General features: G+C 37.8%; 1 protein-coding gene across 5 annotated transcripts in view; it reads right to left on the bottom strand.

Annotated features, from left to right (window-relative positions):
* The window catches only part of MAST2 (microtubule associated serine/threonine kinase 2), a 188620-nt gene that overhangs the window by 146740 nt on the left and 22248 nt on the right, over positions 1–19632 (bottom strand). For 4 of the 5 annotated variants that reach the window (XM_032117309.1, XM_032117303.1, XM_032117304.1 and 1 more), the window contains exon 3: positions 17378–17520. In XM_032117309.1, the coding sequence (XP_031973200.1) occupies positions 17378–17520 (143 nt within the window). Of the gene's footprint in view, positions 1–3511; positions 3580–17377; positions 17521–19632 lie in introns of those variants that run through there. The other variant, XM_032117308.1, reaches the window with a different exon arrangement.

Raw genomic sequence — 19632 nt, 5'->3', positions numbered from 1 at the left:
TGGATGTTTCATGAGACAAGGAACCTCTTCTATTACACTGGTAAAACAGTTACAAATAATGATTTACACTGTCACACACACACATTAGGTAAAAACCCATGAGGCAAAATGTCATGAAATTCAACTGCTTTTTCTTTAATTATTCTGCTCAGAACAGAGTCTACAGCACTGAATATATTTTTCCAGCTTAATCCACATGCAATTCATTTCAATATACCATGAATTTTACCATGGTTTCCAGCTGACATTAAAGTGCTTAAACAAGACTCTGAAGGTTGCACCATTTTGCTGGCTTAAGACCAACATGATATACATTCAAACACTGCCTTTGAAATAAATACTTAAAGATAAGCCAAAACATTTGCAATTAGAGGGCTTTATTCCCTCCTACTCTCCTGTTTATACCTGACTAAGCTTACATCGATATCTAGGGAGACATCTCACAGCAGTTTTTTACTGATGGGTTCTGACAGATTTTTATTCTTCCGTTTCTGGTCTCAGACAAAACTTTGCTATTGATTTCTCACAATTGTGTCATCCCCTTAAAGTGCTAGACAAGTTAAAAGCTTTTTTATAGACATCCCTTTTTTCCAACATTTATCCACTAAACTCGAACAAAAACTGAAAGATAAAAAGAATAAATTCATTCACAATGATAATTTTTTTTTCAATTCTCCCTCTTCTGCAGGATCTGCATCAGACCTCCCATTTTTATGAGTTCTCCTGGTTGTCTTTTTTTTTTCTTTGAAAGCTATTTTTCATTTTAAAAAAAAGTAGGAACATAATAATAATTTGGCAATCTCTCAAACTTTTTTTGGTTTGGTTTTTTTTTGTAATAGAACAATTTACATTCGATCAGGGGAGAAGAAACAAAAGACAGTCTAATTGTTGACTTAAAGTCTCAAAGAATATTTCTCAGAGGAAAAGTGTGGCAATAATTATTTTAAAAGGCATGTGAAGACATGTCTCCATCCATAAAAGTAGCAAGTAAAAAAATGCTTGTACTTCAATTTAGTATGCAAATATACATATTTTACATTTCTTGATACAGTTACACTTTACTCCAAATTAAACATAAAAATCTTATGTGTGACACTACAATACTGTCATGTCCAGAAACAAATGTTTCATAAAAACAAATGTGCTTCATTGCAGCAGCATTATCTTTACAATATATGTTCTTTAATGTTTTCAGACATACTACTGAGTTACTAATATAACATTGACCAAAGCATTTGAAATCTTTTGTTCTTTGTTTTAAAAACATCTGAGCTCACCAGAAAAAATTGAAATATTATTTTCATGCATCATTTGAATTGTCACCTGGGCTTTTTGTCTCTAGAGCTGACAGAGAATATCAATGTGTTAATTGAAACAAGCAGTATGTAATCCACAGGACATCTTTAGCATATGTTTCCTTCCAAGGCTGACAAGAGCTTTCTTGGATTTTTCAGCACTAGAGTCTGACGTTTCCATTCTCAAGCTAAAAATATGAACAAAAATCTTACACTTTTACATAAATATGTATTTTCCCAGCAGTATCTTTCCACAGGAATCAGGCACGCTGTATCAGTTTTGAGACCTCGAAAAACAAAATGTGAGTGTGGTAACATTGGCATGAAAGTGTTGAAAACCCCATCCTTAAAGCTGCATTTCTCTTCATAATTCAAAAGGCCCAGAAAAATAAATCCAATCAGAAACCTAGCTCCATGATAGAACATTCTTACTGATGAAGGAGAATGAGATAGTGGATGTAACAAGGCAAAGCTCAATACTCAAAGCTATCATAATTTAAAATTAGACATAATTATCCTTAACAAAACCAGGCACTGTGGAAAGGGGCTTTGGAACAGCTGCTCCTCTTCAATTTAAATGCTCATTTGTTTTACATTGACCTAGAAATCAGTATCCTCCTAACCAAAAGCCAATTAGATAATAGTCTGTCTTTCAAGCTTGTAGAATACTAATTTTTTTAATGTTGTTAGTAGTGAAAAGCAAAGAAATAAACTGCAGATGATGCCACAAGTATGCTCAGCTCCAATATGCACAACCAAAACGTGAGGGTTCCCTTCCCTCCTTTCTGGAAGGTCAGATTTACAGTACAGGAAAGACATCCATCACTTCCTTGTGCTGACCCTGCAGTGCAGTCCCAGCTTGGGACAACCACAGGACACTGCAAAGGCAACCACATGGAAAGATTGTCACTTTACTCGAGTGGCATCCCACCACTCCTTCCACAGCAAAAGCAAGGTGCCAAACTGACAACAAGGAAGCATTTCAAGAAGTGGTTCAAAAGCTGCCCTTCCAACCTTGCCCAGAGTTAGGTCACAAACATCAACGTTTTTGGAAACAGAAGGATGCTGGATTCTTTCATTACTGCAATATAAACAAGCTGCTTCTTGAGCAACAAGAATTAAAGACACCCAATTTCCTACAGACTTGAGTTTGGCTTTTTGTCTCTTGCTCCCTCCCATAGTCCTGACAGAGGTAACTCTGGCTCTCCTATTTTACTTCCACCCGACTGGAGACAGCACCTCCCCCAGTCAATCCAGCACTGTCATATTTGAATGTCAACCAGTGCTGCCAAACCACAATAAACAACGAACTGTCACTGAGAGAATGTGAGGGGGTGTCTCCTACTCGCTTCCAATTCTTATAGTATTGCAATTACAGTTAGTTTTGACACTTCTTATTCTTTTCAAGCCTGGATGAAATTGGCCAGTGGCTTGGAAGTTACCAGGAAAGAAGGAACAATTGCAGAAACGTTGATTCCCTACTACTGTTCAGTGTTTCTGGCAGTCAAGATCATTTATACCATTACTTTCAATTTTGGTTAAAGATAATGCCAAAAATACATATTCATCTACAGAGCTGTTCCTGCTCTAAAGAGACAAAATTATGATGAATGCCAGTTTGATTACACTTAAATACAAAGCCATAACATTTCTTGGTCTTCTGAGACTTGGCAGCATCCCTAGAGAAAATTCTTTCCATGAAAGAAGGAGAGCCTTTTCTAAATGCATTCACAGAATGAGCTTCTCAGAAGGCTGGTATCACAGTGAGGCTGACAGGATCCAGTAAGAAACCAATTAACACAGGAAACTACATTAGCAAACAGAGAATTCAATTCTACCAAAACATTAGGTCTTCCTAAAAGAAAGAAACACTGACCATCATCAGTAGTGATTCACACGTTCACGCTGAAAAAGAATCTGCTAGTGCAAAAGGTGGATGTTTTAATATTGAAAGAAGCCTTCCAAAACTGCTGAAGTTGTGAAGTAAACAAGCTTATATTGACAGAATGATCTCATAGCAGAACACAAATCTGTACAGTCAAGGTTGAATTCAAGGCAAGGAGAACCTCTTTCCAGAATAGTTAATGAAGCTGAAGAAACCCCTGTCTCCTTAGGTTTCATTCTGAAGTCACTGAAGTAGAAAGCAACTAAATGCGAGTGTGAGCTGCAATGGACAAAAGACAAACATGAAAACAGCAGCAGCATTCTAAATATACCTCCAAGTTATCAGACATCAGCATTATCAGTTGATTGTAGCAGTTTGCTCTGTCCTGTGCACCTGAGTTTCCCACACTAGCAGCTCCCTTTCCTTCTCAGTACCGCCTTCAAAGCTGCTTTTGCAACAGGAAGCAGAGGAAAAGCCAAAGTCCATTCCTACCCAGCCAAACAAGTAAGCAGATTATCGAGGAGGTTTCAGAGCAGCTAGAACAATGTCAATCCCAGGCAAAATAATTATTTCAGTCCTGTATCAGCTTTTCCAAAGAACAAGGAAAAGCAGCATCATAGCATTAGTTATTGAGATTTTCATGGGGGGGGAAAAAAAAAAAAGATTGCAAATAAATCACTATGGCTTCTCAGAAGAATTCTTAGGTGCTTTTGGATGGGAGAGGTAGGGGTTGGGGTGTTTAAATTACTGTCTCTGCTGATCAAGTAAACATGTAAACATCAGGCTCTGAATTGTTCAGAGCTTACAGCTTGACTGAAAACTGCATTTCTAAAGAAAATGTATCTCTATGAAACAGCAAAACTTTCTGGGTTAAGAACCTGCCAGTCAATTGAATTTTTAAAAGTAGCTGTCAGAAGAATTGCTAGGGAATATGACCTTTCTATGTCAAAAGAACAGCCATGCATATAACATTAGATATGAGGAAGAAATTATTCACTATGAGGGTGGGGAGGCGCTGGCACAGGTTGCCCAGAGAAGTTGTGGATGTCCCATCTCTGGAAGTGTTCAAGGCCAGGCTGGATGGGACTTTGAGCAACCTGGTGTAGTGGAAGGGTGTCCCTGCCCATGGTCTTTAAGGTCCCTTCCAACCCAATCCATTCTATGATTGTATGATTTGAATGGGTGACCTAGAAATAAATATAAAGCCACTAATGACAACTGTATTCTAACAGCAGAGTATAAACAGTGAGGTCAACACTGTCAGGGTGATCTGAATGACTGCTCTGTGCACTTACTGTGTTCATGCAACCAAATGGTAAATTACACTCATAGGAATTAGGATTTAGGCAACTACAGCATGAAGGGAACATCTGCAATTCTAACTCCATGAATCTCTCATAGATCCCTTTTTTTAAATACTGGTACTCAATTTGCAGTTTTCCAGTCCTCAAACTATTTTAAGCAATTGGCTATACAGCACAAATAGCAGTTCACACATTTCATCTTTGAATGATTTTAAAGCTGTGTCATTATCTCCTTTTACTCACTGAATTAACAACCTGCTTTAGTCTGTTCCTAACCATTCTGCTTTCCTTTTAACCATTCTTAATTCTTATTCAGAGGTAGGATGGGGGAACACAGTGCATTTCTCTGCCTTGAAAGAGTGGTCCTTAATTCAGTTCTGTAAAGATTATAAAGATGCATGTCTCTTCACTGACGTTCCTTGTTCTTCAAGCTTCTCTTTCTAAATCAGTTCATCTTTTTGAAACTCAAAGCCAGTTTAGCAGGTTTTTCTACCGTTTTTAGCTTTGCATACCTCTATTTCTGTTTCAGCTTTTAGGGTGTTTTTTTTTTTTACTTACCTTTTGAACCGGCACTGAGCACTGCTAGGGACATAAACAGTGTTACTCCTCCTCCCATGGGATCTTTGCTGGAGCTTGATCTGTCTTACAAAACCGTCACTGAACGCAAAGTCTGCTCTCATCATGTCCCAGCATGGCATGTGCCCAGTCTATACAGAAGGAAGTGAATTCTCCCACTAACATTTTGTTCCAGGGTGTCCAATCCTCCTCAGCACACTGCAGTCAGCATCCCATGCCATGCCGTGGGTAATACAGGCCCCATAATTAATATATCTCAATTAGACCCAAGCTTCAAGGCTTAGTGGTCTGTGCTTTGCCTGTTTCAAAAGGGAGCAGAGAGCAGGGTCTTTAAACATGCAGCACCACCCAGCCACAATCCCAGCCTCCATAACCTTTCCCATGCAGTTTGAGGACATGATATTGGACACAGAACTGCATGTAAATGAGACAGGCAGTCCTCAGCATAGTCAGGACAGAATTTGAGCATTTTATGGGATTAAAGTAATTATCTGTAAAACATACAGTAGTGCAATAATTATACTTATGGGCAGTGAACATTATTATATGCTTCCCACTACTCTGAACTGGGGGATTCAAAACAGAACAGACGTTTATAACACAAAGCATAAGCTCAATAATGTAGCTTAGGTGAAATGGAGTTAAATCAACTTTATCCTTTTTACATAACAAAAAATGGAGTTCAAACAACATTTCACTTCTTGCTCCAGAAAGTGAAATTGTGGTTACCTACTTCTGAACAACCAAACTGTTGGAGAAGTTTCCTGATGTGCAAGGAAAAATGGAGCTGACCATTACAAACAGTTGTCCGTGACTACTCCAAGATGGAGATTCCACGCAGCACAGGCAAAGCTTGATGATAAAATCCTTGTTGATAATGGGACAAAAAGAAATCCGATAGCAGATGGAAGGGCATGCATCATTAATGTACTCCACTGGAGAAGCTAGACACCATCATACCTTTCCCTTGAAATTACTGTAATTTATAGCAAGCCAGGGGGAAGAGCAGTTCACCTTTTGTTTATGGAAAAATAGAGAAATTCAGCAATTAGAACAGTAAGAGAGTATCTGTCACTTCATTGCAAACCCAAGTTTCATGGCCAAGCACCCTTAAACATTTTTTAATCCATTCTTGACATTTTCCCAGGGAAGTTACCACGGATTTGTCTGACAACAAACCACACAGAACAGGGTCTCCCAAGGGGTTCAACACTTCTCATTTATACAAACACTTGCAGCCATTTTCTTTTTAAATCTCATATATTTATATGTATGTGTGTGTGTGTATATGTATAAAAAACTGATTTCTAAATCACCTTTATCATAAAAAAATAAGAAGATAAGCAAGCCATTCAATTTATTAGAGTGCTCTCTTGGAATTAAGTTGGTAAATAAATCAACTGGTTTGTTTGTAGGTATTACCTGATATTCATACATGTTCACATCAGCCATAAGAAGGTCTGATTTTCTTTTTACTCTGCCTTGTATAATTCAAGTATTTCTCAGTCAGCAACATTTTAAACACAATATGTAAATTATATTGAGAAAGTAAACATGTCAGCAGGCCAGTAATCATATAGAAAATAAAAGATGTCACTGTCAAATACACCACTTTAAACAGCTGCCTGTTTAATCAGGATTGATGCTGATGCCTGATCAATATAATCCAGCAATGCTGACATAGCTCTTTTTCTCTCAATTCAGATGGTTCTGCATGTTTGCTATATTACACATTGTTCTTCTTTCCTTTCAAACATCTAATCATTTTATCTTGCCAAACTTCTCTCTCATTAGCCTATTTCATTCTAATAAGATTCAAGAATTAACTTCGATAAGAAATTGATGCATTTTAAATTCATAACACTCTACATTTTACTTTATTTCAAAAGAAAATATTTGATAGGTGAATTTTAAGGCAAAACATCAAAACCTTACCTAAAACCAAACAAACAGTTATTGACAGATTTACTAATACCCATAAACTTGACTTTTTACATTGCATACTGTCATTTGAGCAGAGTCAAAGAGCTTGTGGATCAAAAGCCCATGACTCAGAACACTGTTCATTTAGCAAGGAGATACTGAAGCAATAAAGGTAGTATCAGAACTAGTAACTGTACAGTAAAAAAGGGGAGCGCATATTTTGAGCAGCTGTAAAGCTGCAATACAAGATACAACTCTACAGCATTCACACTAAGATTCCCAGACCAGGAGCCCATAGCCCAAAGAATTGACAGTGGAGAGGGATCAAGTAGGTCACAGTAGAAGTATACTGTGCATAAAGCAGCCCAAATTCACAATTATCCAGAATTTTCTGGCTATCATCAAGTAATAAGAACTGAATTTTACTGTGGGAGGTTTTTTCTGGGGGTAGGGAAAGCCATGAAGAAAAATAAACACTTCTGGAAGAACACGAAGGAAAGGAGAACTTAGGAACATCAAACAGGCAGGAGAGGTTTTAAAAGGGATCTAGCTCAGACTAGAGACAGCCCAGTGTGCAAAGCTGCTCTAACCAAGGTTAGCAGCACTGATGAAATGCAAGCAGGAATGAACATTCCGACCTTTGTCTTCAACCCTTGGATTCCTGACACTGTGAAAAGCACCACGTGTATTTTCCTTGACAATAGCTCATCCATTAAATTACTTCAATTACCAATATTTAGAAAATTTGAGATGCAGATTTACCAAAAGTACCTCTGCAGGCTTAACTACCTGAAACAAAAACATCACACAGTACCTACTGAGGGAGCTTTGTGTGAGAGATTCAGTGCATGCACTGTAACTTTGTGTAAACAATTCACAGCAGAATTCTCTGCGTTAAAGGTATGCAAATGCTTGTTGCTAATTTGAGCAAAGACAAATACAGAAACCATGCTAGACCAACCAGAAACCAACTTAGACCTGAAGTTTCATGTTTTATTTAAACTCCAAGGCAGAGAATTTTAATTCAAAGTTTCACATAATAATTTGTTTTCATGGACAAATTATAAACCCTGCCATAGGAGTTCATCATATAACTACTTTTAGTGTCACTATACTCTATGACCACATTAAAATAATGAGGTTTGGGCATTCCTATCTTCAATTAGAGTTTTGTGGCTTCGAGCACTTAAAGAATAAATGCTGCCATTAACCTAGACCTTACCCCTCAAATATGCACCAAATATATTAACAATGTTACTGAATCATGAGGTCATTGTGAAAATATAAATCTCAGTGTATTCCATCACAAAGCAAAATCTTGAGGATTTTAATAGGATATTATTTAAAGTATAAAATTAAAATCTCTCATTAAGTTATCTCAACAGCTCATTTAATTTATCAGGCTCAAAAAATATTTTAAAGGTTATTTTAGGTTAATTACATTTCACATCCTTTTATGACAGATTTGAAACCCTGCACATTTTTCAATCCTCTTTTATAAACATTCCCCTTTGCCAATAGCTGAGAGTTCACACTGACATATTTTTGCATACTCACACTATACTCTCAACATGACAGTGTTTTATATTCATGATGAACACAAAATCTTTGGTTTTTCTATGGAAACTTGGTCATTGCAATAAATAACAAAAGCAAAAGCCCCTCAGTCAGTTGCTCCACACTGTTTACTGAAAAAACTGCTCAGGTAGACTTGTTTGTTTTGAGCACATAAGGCACCCTCTCAGGAAATTTGGCACCATTTGTGCTTAGTTGGCCACAGCTGCTTTAAGTGAAAATAATTCTGATCAATCGAAAAAACCACAATACAGGAATTCTTCTCATCTATTCCTATAATAAACAATAATTTGGAGGGGAAAAAAAAAAAAATAAAAAAAAAAAACCTGGCCATTATTTGTCCTAGTTTCTGTTCACAAAGGGAAGAACTACAGATATTGACTCTAAATCGAGCTTGGTAATATATTGGTGATTCTGACTTCCTACCTCATGTTCTCACAGCACAAGGACTCTGCAGTTCCCACCAGGGAAGAGTCTGAAACTCACAATTAATGCAGAAATGCTTGGGTTAGCAATAATAACCCAGCAAGGGCAGGTAAGAGATCATGGTATGCCTCAGCTCTTCAACAACTGACTTGAAAATCTAAATATGAACATAATCAGAAATCAGAAAATGATGCTGGCATACTACATACAGTGACTGCAGCAATAAATTATTCCACAGCCCCATCCATCTGAGCTCCAAACATCTGCTAAACATTAATAAACAGAGGTTTACAGAAAGTCTGCAAGACTTGCTTTACTTTCAGCTCTTCAGGTGACCGAGGGACTGAACCTCTCTGTACCTGAGCTTATCAAAGTTCAGATATCAGGATTGTTGCATAAGTCCCAGGCCTGTGTTTCACTTACAAGGCTACCCTTATCTCTGCCAAGAGATTTCACCTCTCCCCCTCTAGTAATCTCAAGGCAATAAGGATTTTAGATTAACTCTTAGGAAAGATTCTGAGCTGCAGCTTTTCAGAGGTGATGCACATAAACCTCTGTATTCCCACTGTCCTGCAAGTGGTAAAATAAACAATCACTGTGTCTCTGGGGCTGAAAAAGGATTGCTGGAAAGACACATTGCATGGCTTGGATAAACCAAAGTGACACAGTGCAGGAAAATAGACCAAACAAAAAGTGGCAGCCAAACATGGAGGATTATGCTACTAATTACAGAGCATGTCCAAAGCTTTTGCTTAGTCAAAATGCTACAGGGGATTGTTATAAATGTCCTAAGGCTCAAAACAGTTTGCATTTCTGGAAGAAAGCAGCTTGAAACTTAAGCAAACAAAGTATTTCATGTTTTAAGACCAATCCTCCTATTATCACATCCTAGGAAACTATTTCAAGAAGTATTACCAGACACAGAGGGCAGCCATATTAAAATACTAAATGCAGACATCTCACATTGCCTTTCTATGGAAATATCTGCCAAAAATAAAACATCAAATTTTCACCTACTTTAAATTAAAACCCAGAATTTTTATTGTCTACATCAGTATGTTTTTATAGCGAGGTCATTAAGAACCACAGAACAACACTCATGGAACAAAGCCTCACTCTTCAACAACGTGTGTTCAAGACAGTCTGAATAACTGTATTTTAAGTTCCCCATATCTCCCCAAGCTAAAAAGCTAATTTTCCATGCACACTACAGCAGTTTCTCACTTTACACCTACAATAGTGCTGCTGTCAGGAAGAGAAGTGACTGCATGTGCCAAAAATCAATTCAACATATTCACAGACAAAAAAAATAACATGCAGCATCTGAAGATAATGAGAACTGCAATCATTCAAGCTGACAGTCTAGTGCCTAACAATTATCACAAGGCAAGTTTTATGAATTCATATTTCCTACAATGACAAGCCTCAGGTTACACAGAAGGGTGTTCACATTTTCTTTTAAATATGAAAATCTCCTTTAAGCCAATGAGTCCACTCCAAAATGGAATTCACTTAACTGAAGTGAGTAAAAAGATGCTGACTGTGTTTTAAGTAATATGCTGAAGTTTCTTCAGAGTAAGATGCTGACTGTGCTTAAGTAATATGCACTATATAGTAAATATAACTTTAGTACAGAATTTATCACAATAATTTTCTGTTCTTTACATGAATTATTCAGAATGAAGTTTCCTAGTGAAAAACCAATCAGGACTATCAGTTTTGGATGCCTGTGTGAAGCAAGTGTCCTGAATCTATCATGAAAACACAGAGTCATAGCACATCCATTTTTGTTTTCCTACCAGAGACACCTTAAAATCTGTGACAAAGGTAAGTCCCTGCAAGCACTCTAAACCCTGCCAAATGTCTAGAACTTGCTCCATACTTCTTCCTCAGGCCCTGTCCAAATTCCAAAATTGATAATGTACCCAACGAATCATCAGACTCTGCAGCATATGTACATGCAAATATCTAATTAGTATGCATAAACGTAGACTTCACACATAGTCTTAATTTGGAAATACACTTACTTCCCATCTCAGGGTATTTCAATTACAACTGCCAATTTAAAATGCAATTTCCCTGCCTTCATACAGTAATAAAATCCCTTCATTCATGCAGCCATAGTTCCTGCCGTCTTTTCCTTTTCTGTCAATATAAAAATATGAAATCCTACTTGTTCAGTCAAGTATTGAAAGTTCTCTATTCCCTGAAATAATTTATGGCCTTCATCACCTATGACTTTCACGATTATTCTTAAACAAAACTATTTTCATCTGTATTGAGCAACATTTCAATAGTCAACATGTTACCACCTAAAATGCAAACTAAAAGTAACATTATCTATGACAAAACATTTTGGGAAAAGAGCAGCTGCGTGTTTTAGAAGACACAAACGTAAATGAAGTTTTCCCATCAGATTCAAATGTCTGCTTTTGTAATAAATATCCAGGCAATCAGCAGGAGGTAGCACTATGCACAACTGGCATTAATAATTTGTCCCTGAACTAGTGCTGTATTTTTCAATAAAAAGAGATTAATTCTTCTGTGAGGAGGTGGAATTCTAAGCTCTATGCACTCACCTCACTGCCAGCACACATAATGAGCAGAGAGGTGGAGAGTGTGGTGGGAGAGCAGATGTTGAACCTTGCAAGCTAATGTTTAATTTGTTAGTCAGATACCTGGCGTCTGCCAGCCACTGCAAATCCCATTCCTTCCAAGACCTCATCCCTGTGAGTTTAACAACCACTACCCAGGTGCCTGCATAAAGCAGAAATCCTAAATAATAAACAGTAAATCCATTAAAGTGCTGGGGACTAAGCAGGAGATGTGGAGATAGAATTTTCCTTTATAACTAGGAGGGGTTTTGAACTTCTACTTCCACTGCACTTCACCAGGCCTTTTGAATTATTAATTCCCGTACTGAACTGACAAACAACACAGAATTAAGGTCCCCTTTAGCTACAGGAAAGCATCCCTGGCCCCAGCCCGGGTGGTCCCAGAGCCAGGGTGACATTCCTTGTGGAAAATGCAGCTCGTGAGACGCCCGGGGCTGCAGCGCCACCACCAGGCCAGAAACGCAACCCACACAGCTGCGACCCAAAAATTCCCGATTTATGGAATCGGCTACAAATAATACTTTTCTTTTCTAAAAAATCTTGGTTTTCTTCATAACGATACCAACCATCATCTCTCTGTTACCAGAAAAAGGATGCTGCAAGCCACAGCACGGCATTACAAAGTGAATTCATTCTCCAGCTAAAAGCAAATGGCTAGTTACTAGCAAGTGATTCCGGGAGGACACGATCCCAGAAAGAACATCCCCCTGCTGTAAAATCACTAATGATTACAGGGATCTCTAACACTGTTTGACAAAAGCTCACTTGGATCGTGGAGGTCACAATTCCTGTCCCTAGCCCCTGGCACACCAGCAGATGGCAACCCAGCTCCACAGACCCCTCCGCAGGCTTGACTAAAACACAGCCGTTGGATTCCACTTCCACATGAATTCAAACGGAATTACCTACCTCGTAATAATCTCACTCAATAATTCAAACCTGTACCCAATTAGCCACTCTTCCTTGTAGCCAGGAACAATACAAATTTTAATTTTCTTTTTAATAAACAACATCCTGCACAGGGATGATATGCTATTAGGGGAAGTTTATATATTGGGTACAATTGATTCTATTCCTAATACATCTAATAAGAAATTTTAAAAAGCAAAGGAGCAGAAATTTAGAAAATAAATAGTCAGTATTATCTCCTACATCTAAAAAGCACACCCCAAGCTGGACATCAAAAGTACCATGCCACAGTGTGAGGTCTGTCTGTTACCAGGCTCCCAGTGCACACCAAGCCAAGGCTCCAACAACACAAGGATGACCCATTCTCCCCATTCCACTCAGTATTGCCTAATCCACACAGCTTTGGGGAACTGAACGTTCGCAATAAATCAGGCGGAGTGTTATTCAACAGAGGAAGTTCTTCAGCTTGAGAGTTATTTCAAATCTTTGCATTTGAGCCTTTCTACCCTCCAGATCATTATTCAAAATCTAAGAGGCTTGGGTTTTTAACTGTTTCTTCTAGAACAAGATGAGGGAAAGGTGAACTCTCTGACACTGTGTACAACCACAGTGAATATGCAATTATTTCACTTTGTTTCAGCTTTCACTTTGTTTGAAAGCAAATGTAAAAACCCTAAGTCATTTGAAATGATCCTGTGAAGATGAGACTGACCCTACAAGGAAATCTTGCAAGAGTGGCATCAGAGGATTAACAGAGTACCAACTGCTTAGTCAGCAGCCTTCATCTCTGAAGATGAAGAAATGGCTCTGACCACATTCATGTGGTACAGAATATAAGGAAGTTTACACTAAAAAAAAAAAAAAAAACCTTATAAAGTTTACGCTAAATAGAACTGCAACCACCCAGCTGAAATCCTCAACCTCATTTTCAAAAATTATGTTGTTTTCCAGTTCAAAGATTACCACAAGTTTCAGCTCAGTACTGGGTGCACTTCAGAAAACTGAAGCTTGTAAGTCTTAAAAAAAAGAATTTCAAAATCTCTTTCACAAACATATCTAAGTTTCCACTGACAGGCTTCTTCAAACATTTTCCTATCGCCACAATTGGCAGAAGGAACACGCATGGTTTCTTATTCCTGGAACATCTCAAACTTTTCCAGGCATTATATGGTGAGCAATGCATGTGAGATGTAGTCCTAATTAATGGGTTGCACATTATCAGATGTTTCTTTCACAAAACCCTGGAGGGAGTGCTTGAGATGCTGTCTGTGAGGGGTCAGGACGTGGGACACGCACACGTGAAATCTCTCTCCACAAATAAAGAAGCATTAGTGTAGTGCTCTAGTTAAGCCTTCTGTCCTTAATGAACATGAGGGGAAAGTCACCCCTGGCCCGCCAATAAATGCTCAGCCATGGAATATTAGCACCTTAGGGCATTGCTTCTGGCAATCAATTTCATTCACACTGAGTTTTGTCAAAATTAACAGTTGCAAGAAAGACACTCCCAGTCTACTCCTACAACAACCATCTCTTCACAAGGTCCTTTTTCTTTTTAAAGTTTAGAAACCCTGATGGTCTTTATGACTTTCTTCATAAGAGAAGAAATCCATATTACTGATCTTTTGCATGATCATTGACAGGACTCAAGGAAACAGGATGAAGCTGAGTTAAGAGAGGTTTAGGTTGGATATCAGGATGAAGTTTTTCACCCAGAGGGTGGCTGAGCACTGGAACAGACTCCCCAGGGAAATGGCCACAGCACCAAGGCTGTCTGAATTCGAGAAGTGTTTGGACAACACTCAGGCACATAGGGTGACTCTTGGGGTGTCCTGCACAGGGCCAGGAGTTGGACTCAATGATCCTTGTGTGTCCCTTCCAATTCAGCATATTCTAGGATTCAATGAGCTCCCTTAAAATAACACAGTCCAAGGTCTAATTCTTTTTATGACAGGGTAAGATCACAGATAAACCCCCAAACTAAGTCATAAGAGATTTTCCATAAAATTACCCTTCTATTCCTTAAACATGCATTCTATACATATTCTCTGCACCCAGTTTTTTACTGTATTTTTACTGTATTTTTTACTGTATTTTTGGGTCTTGACAGCTGGAAATACCACTGAGATGCCCACAATGATGCTTTATGTGTTTTCCTCTGATTACTTCCTTGGCTTTCTTAGGGATTTAAAAGTCTTAAATAGGATACTCCCCAACAGAATTCAATCTCATGGGATCAGAGCATTCGTCTTAAGGTACATGATGAACTGAAGGTCACCCTCTGAAATCCTCACATATATTTAGAAGGCACACAGATCAGATCAACAGCTATCATTCCACAATGACAGCACTCAGCATTCACTCTGTCCTGGCTTCTTTCTCAAGTCAAGGACCTAGTGGCAACTGCTGTGCAGGCACATTAATCCAGATTATCACACATGTACAAGCTGAAAGATTCTGCCCAACAATAAATTGTGTTTATATATTTTAGCAAGTTAGAATTTTATGTATTTCCAGTTCTGGAGTCATTGCTGATAAGTAGCCTAGCTATCAGTCTTGTTTAAAAAGCTGAAGACTAATTTCTGTAGATTTGCTATTGTTAACTTATCTTTTTGCCCTGAAAGTATTTTCAAAGAGGAAAAGAATGCAATTTAAGTGCAGTAAACACTCTGTATGATTAGTAGTGGTTAAAAAGCAAAAAACCACATTACTGAATGCCACAAAGCAATTTAGCAAAGGAAAATCTACTGATACCTGCAGTGCCAGAAAGAGGGAGCAGAAACAATGCACACAGCTTTCCTGGCTTTCCTAAATCACACTCCACTTCTCTCTAGACATCTAACTACTGTATTATAACAAATAATAGAAGAATTAAATGCTCTAGCAGTCAAGGCTGGCATATTAAAATGACACTCTGCATTACTGAACTTACTCATCTCTTAATAGAGCTGTTCTTCAAAGGAGATTAATTATACTGGCAAGAGACCTTTTGCTATTCTAATTTGTGAATTATTTCAATACCACAAGCATATTAAAACAGCTGCAAACATGTAACTAGCTCCAAGATCCCAGGACTCACTGCATTTAATTAGATGTTCATCTTGTGATGTTCTTTAGTCACTGCTTTTGAAACCCACTTCATATAAAAATGTTTAATGTCTAGACTTAATTAACTGCAACTGTAACGAACAAACAGCCCATCATAGAATATAGAGATAGGAAAGTGACCGTATAGTTCAACACCTAAACACCATCACAGAGGGACAAAGACTGGATTTAGAGATTCATTTCTCTGCTTTACTTAAGAAACAGAGAATTTTAAATTATTTTAAAATAACTCGTTGGCATTGTGTTGCATGTCAGAACATTTGATAGACAGCACAAACACTGCCATAACAAACTGAAAACACAGCATATGAGTAATACGCAGAATTGTAACATGGAAACATCTGCAGCTTGCTGAGCTGCACACAGCTGTTAAGCAAAAACCTAGTACTCCCAATTAAATATCTGAGAATTAATGCTTTGTTTTAAAGCACAGTTATTTTCATTAGCCTAAGCTATGAAGCTTCAAGGCATTTATCTGCCTCTAGAGAACAGGCCTGTGTTTTAACATATTACTTTTTCTAATCCCCATCAGATAAATACTTACAGGCCAAGTTCATATGAGCATTCTCCCTTTCTGTTATAATTGAATTTAGAACCACTGGTGAGAGCATAAATTTAAGGCAAACACTGAACAGGCACCAAATTAAGAAGCAATACAATTAAATCAAATCAGAAGAATTTCAATATAGTAACATGTCTGAAAATGTCAAGACTACAGTTACTTCGTTGTGAAATCAAAATGAGTTGTAACACAAATGAACCTTAAAGATTTAGGATTCCTTTCATAGCCTGGTGGTGCCAAACTGTCTACGAACCCCAAAAAAATTCTCAGAGCTATATCCAAGGTACACCCTTTTACTTAAGGGGTCATTGCTTCTCAACAGTCTTACAATGTAACATAAATTTACCCAGTTACTTGCAGCTCTATAAGTAGCATGCACCAGAACTCCTCACTTGAGTAAAACTTGTTACACAAGTAACTCTATAGATGTTCAGCAAAAAAACATTTCAACTTTGCTTTTAACCTACCAACAATTTCTGTTACATATATGCCTGCACAAAAATAACTCTTTTCCTACCTTTGTATTTTTCTGCTCCTCACACATCAGTGATTTTAGATTTTTAGAGACAATAAGGAACATCTACAAACAAAACATATGTTCCTTTTTGCGTGCAATTCAGACTTGACTGTAGCCACCTGAGTGTGCGTCCCCATACAGAATATTCTCTTCTTAGAAAATAATAATTTAACAGATGCAACATTCCTCAAAAATACTTTCACTTTACCAAAACCTTTTGACAGAAACCACGAAGAAGAGCATATGTCATTTCCAGTTCTTCAATTCCTTGGACAGTTATCCCTTTCAGATTCATCCCCTAGCTATTCCCTAGGAAAACAGGCAGAGGTAGCTACTCAGAAAGCTGCTTTCCAATTAAACTTGTTTGAAATGGTTGGGTTCCTATGCTCACTTGTCCTAGACTTTCAGTGATATTTCTTTCAGGTATCAGGGAACTTAAGAAACATTGAGAAGAAATGTCCCCAAAAAGAAATTATTCTTCAACAGACACTTTTTTCCTGCTTTCTGTCAAAAGCAGGATGAACATATTCTCTTCCTAGTTCACCTTGCACCCTAAAAAGTCCCACAGGAACAAAATGCTGCTCTCACTGAGCAGGAGCAGGGAAAACAAGGTACAAACTAAAGCACAGGATCACATCACTTTTTATAGCACAAAAGCACCACAAGTATTCCCAGACTCACTCACCAAACCAGCAGTAAGTGAAGGAGCAGATTGTCCTAGAGACTGATTTCTCATGCGGACCAGGTTGGAGGTATCTCCAGGAGGCTGCCATATCGTCTGGCCCACTCCACTGTGGACACTATTTGATAAGGGAAGTAGCTGTTTTCCTTTAAAAATAAAATCAAAATACCATCAGCTTGTTTTTAAACAAGTCTGCAAGTTCAAAGTACAAAGCTGAGAACAAATACTGCATGTGAAGTAAAAGCATTTAATAAAAAAAGCCATTTCAAGATTTTGGTAGGTTAGAACTTGTAAGAGCACCCTACCAGTAAATTCATTATGTTTGATAACTAAGAATTTTCAAAAAATCTACTTTAAATTATGAGATAACGGGAAAATCCAAAAACCTTGCAAAACCAGACTATCACTTTATAACTGTCCATATTCCACACATCTTAAAAAAGAAACAATATTGGCTGCCTTAAAAGGAGGCAAAATCTCTTTAGTATCATTTTAAAAATTCTTAGGAAAATTCATTCCTAATTGTAAAATACTGTCTCCTCTAAATAGCTTAGTCATCTACACATCCCCACCTTCTCCTGCCACAAGGACATTCAGCACTACATTTCATGCAGCTTTAACATAACATAGTGTATGTTTAAATATTGTCTTGCTTTGAACCATGGATGGATGTTTTTTTGCTCAATATGTATTTTCTAGCCAATGCAAAACTCCTTTTTGAAAAATGTCAAGCAGTAAATATCCGCAATGAGAAAGAAGCAAAGTCAAAGTAGGTCATATTTTGACTCCATGGAGCTTGACAGCTTGCTTTTATGTACAATGTCATTCACAAAGAAAAAAGAGTAGAAAGCTATTTCTGTGGTTAAAAACTCGTAAGTGAAGAAGTCTGTGAATCTGGGTTCAGTTATTAGCTTCCAGATGACCTACTCTGTAAGTTTGGTCAGTCAAGCCCTGTACTTCAATTTCACCATTGCAAAATCAGAGTGGATAATACCTCTTTTCCTTAAAATTAGGACTGTGGGACTAAATAACACACCCCTTCCAAGCATAGTAAAGATTCTTGCATTCAATGGATTATTACATGCTCAGGAATCACAGGGGGACTGAGACATTTATTGCAGTACGTAGCAGGAAGTCTACACCATTAATCACATCTATGCCATAGAAAAAGACTTGTTCTCTCAGAGGCAGAAAGCTATTTACAAATTCAACTTCACCTGAGAACTAGATGTGAATTATTACATTCATTCCATAAAAGCAGCTGCAGTCTTTGGAAGACTGTCACATAATGTGACCAGCCATGATGCTGGGGGAGGGCAGGGAGTGGAAGTGGTGTCTTTTTTTTTCTTTTTTTTTAACTTGGTTACATTAATTTTCTGTGACAGTTACGAGCAATGGGCCAGGTACACACCAACAGAATGAGTCAAAGTGTATGAGAGATGAGCAGGCTCAACTTACTCTAGCAAACAGAGACACAACATATTAATACCCTCTTCCCAGTCCCACTAAAGCTGCTTACAGCTGTGGACATGATTTTCATGGCTTGATCATTTTCAAGATAATGCATAAATACAATAACTCATTTTAGGTCTGCAGAGACCTAAAACTACAGAAATGTACATGGCCATATTTATGTATGTATTTACCCACGCTCGAGAGCAAGAATAACTTCATTTAAGTCTCTATAAGATATAGTTATCAATATCTCCTTTTAGTTCCACAAAACCTGAATCCAGAAGGGCAGAATTCCATCAGGAGTCAAATCTCAGCCAACCAGTTTGTATGCACAGTCACCTACACTCTTCAAACTTACTCAGTTCTGTTGCAAAAATTAAGTGGAATCATTTTAAGGACAGAACTTTAGGCTAAAGCCTTTCCCTGTCATGCCTCAAGTTCTACACACATTCCAAACACCCACGCTGAAAATATACATCTAAACATGTACATTTTCTTTATCCAGTTGGGTCAGACTGATCTTGTTGGGGCTCTTTACCCTTTCCTGAATCAGGCATAGTAGATTGAAAAGTCATTAAGATGAATCAACAGGTTCTGGAGAATATAGAATTCTCTGTTCTGAAATTACAATCTCCAAACAGAAAATTATTCTTTAAAGAGAACAGACCTTCCCTTTTCCCTGCTTCTTCCTATTTATTTTGCTTTCTTTTACTCAAGGGAAAAAAAAGCTACAGTACAAACTTAGGCCATCCCAGTCAGTCACCAGCTGTGCAGTTCATAAACTTCTGTTCTCCTCTAGTGAT

This window comes from Corvus moneduloides, chromosome 9 (genome assembly GCF_009650955.1).
Source record: "Corvus moneduloides isolate bCorMon1 chromosome 9, bCorMon1.pri, whole genome shotgun sequence".
NCBI classification, from domain to species: Eukaryota; Metazoa; Chordata; class Aves; order Passeriformes; family Corvidae; genus Corvus; species Corvus moneduloides.
Note: the sequence above shows the minus strand (reverse complement) of the source record. Positions and strands in the feature narration are given on the sequence as shown.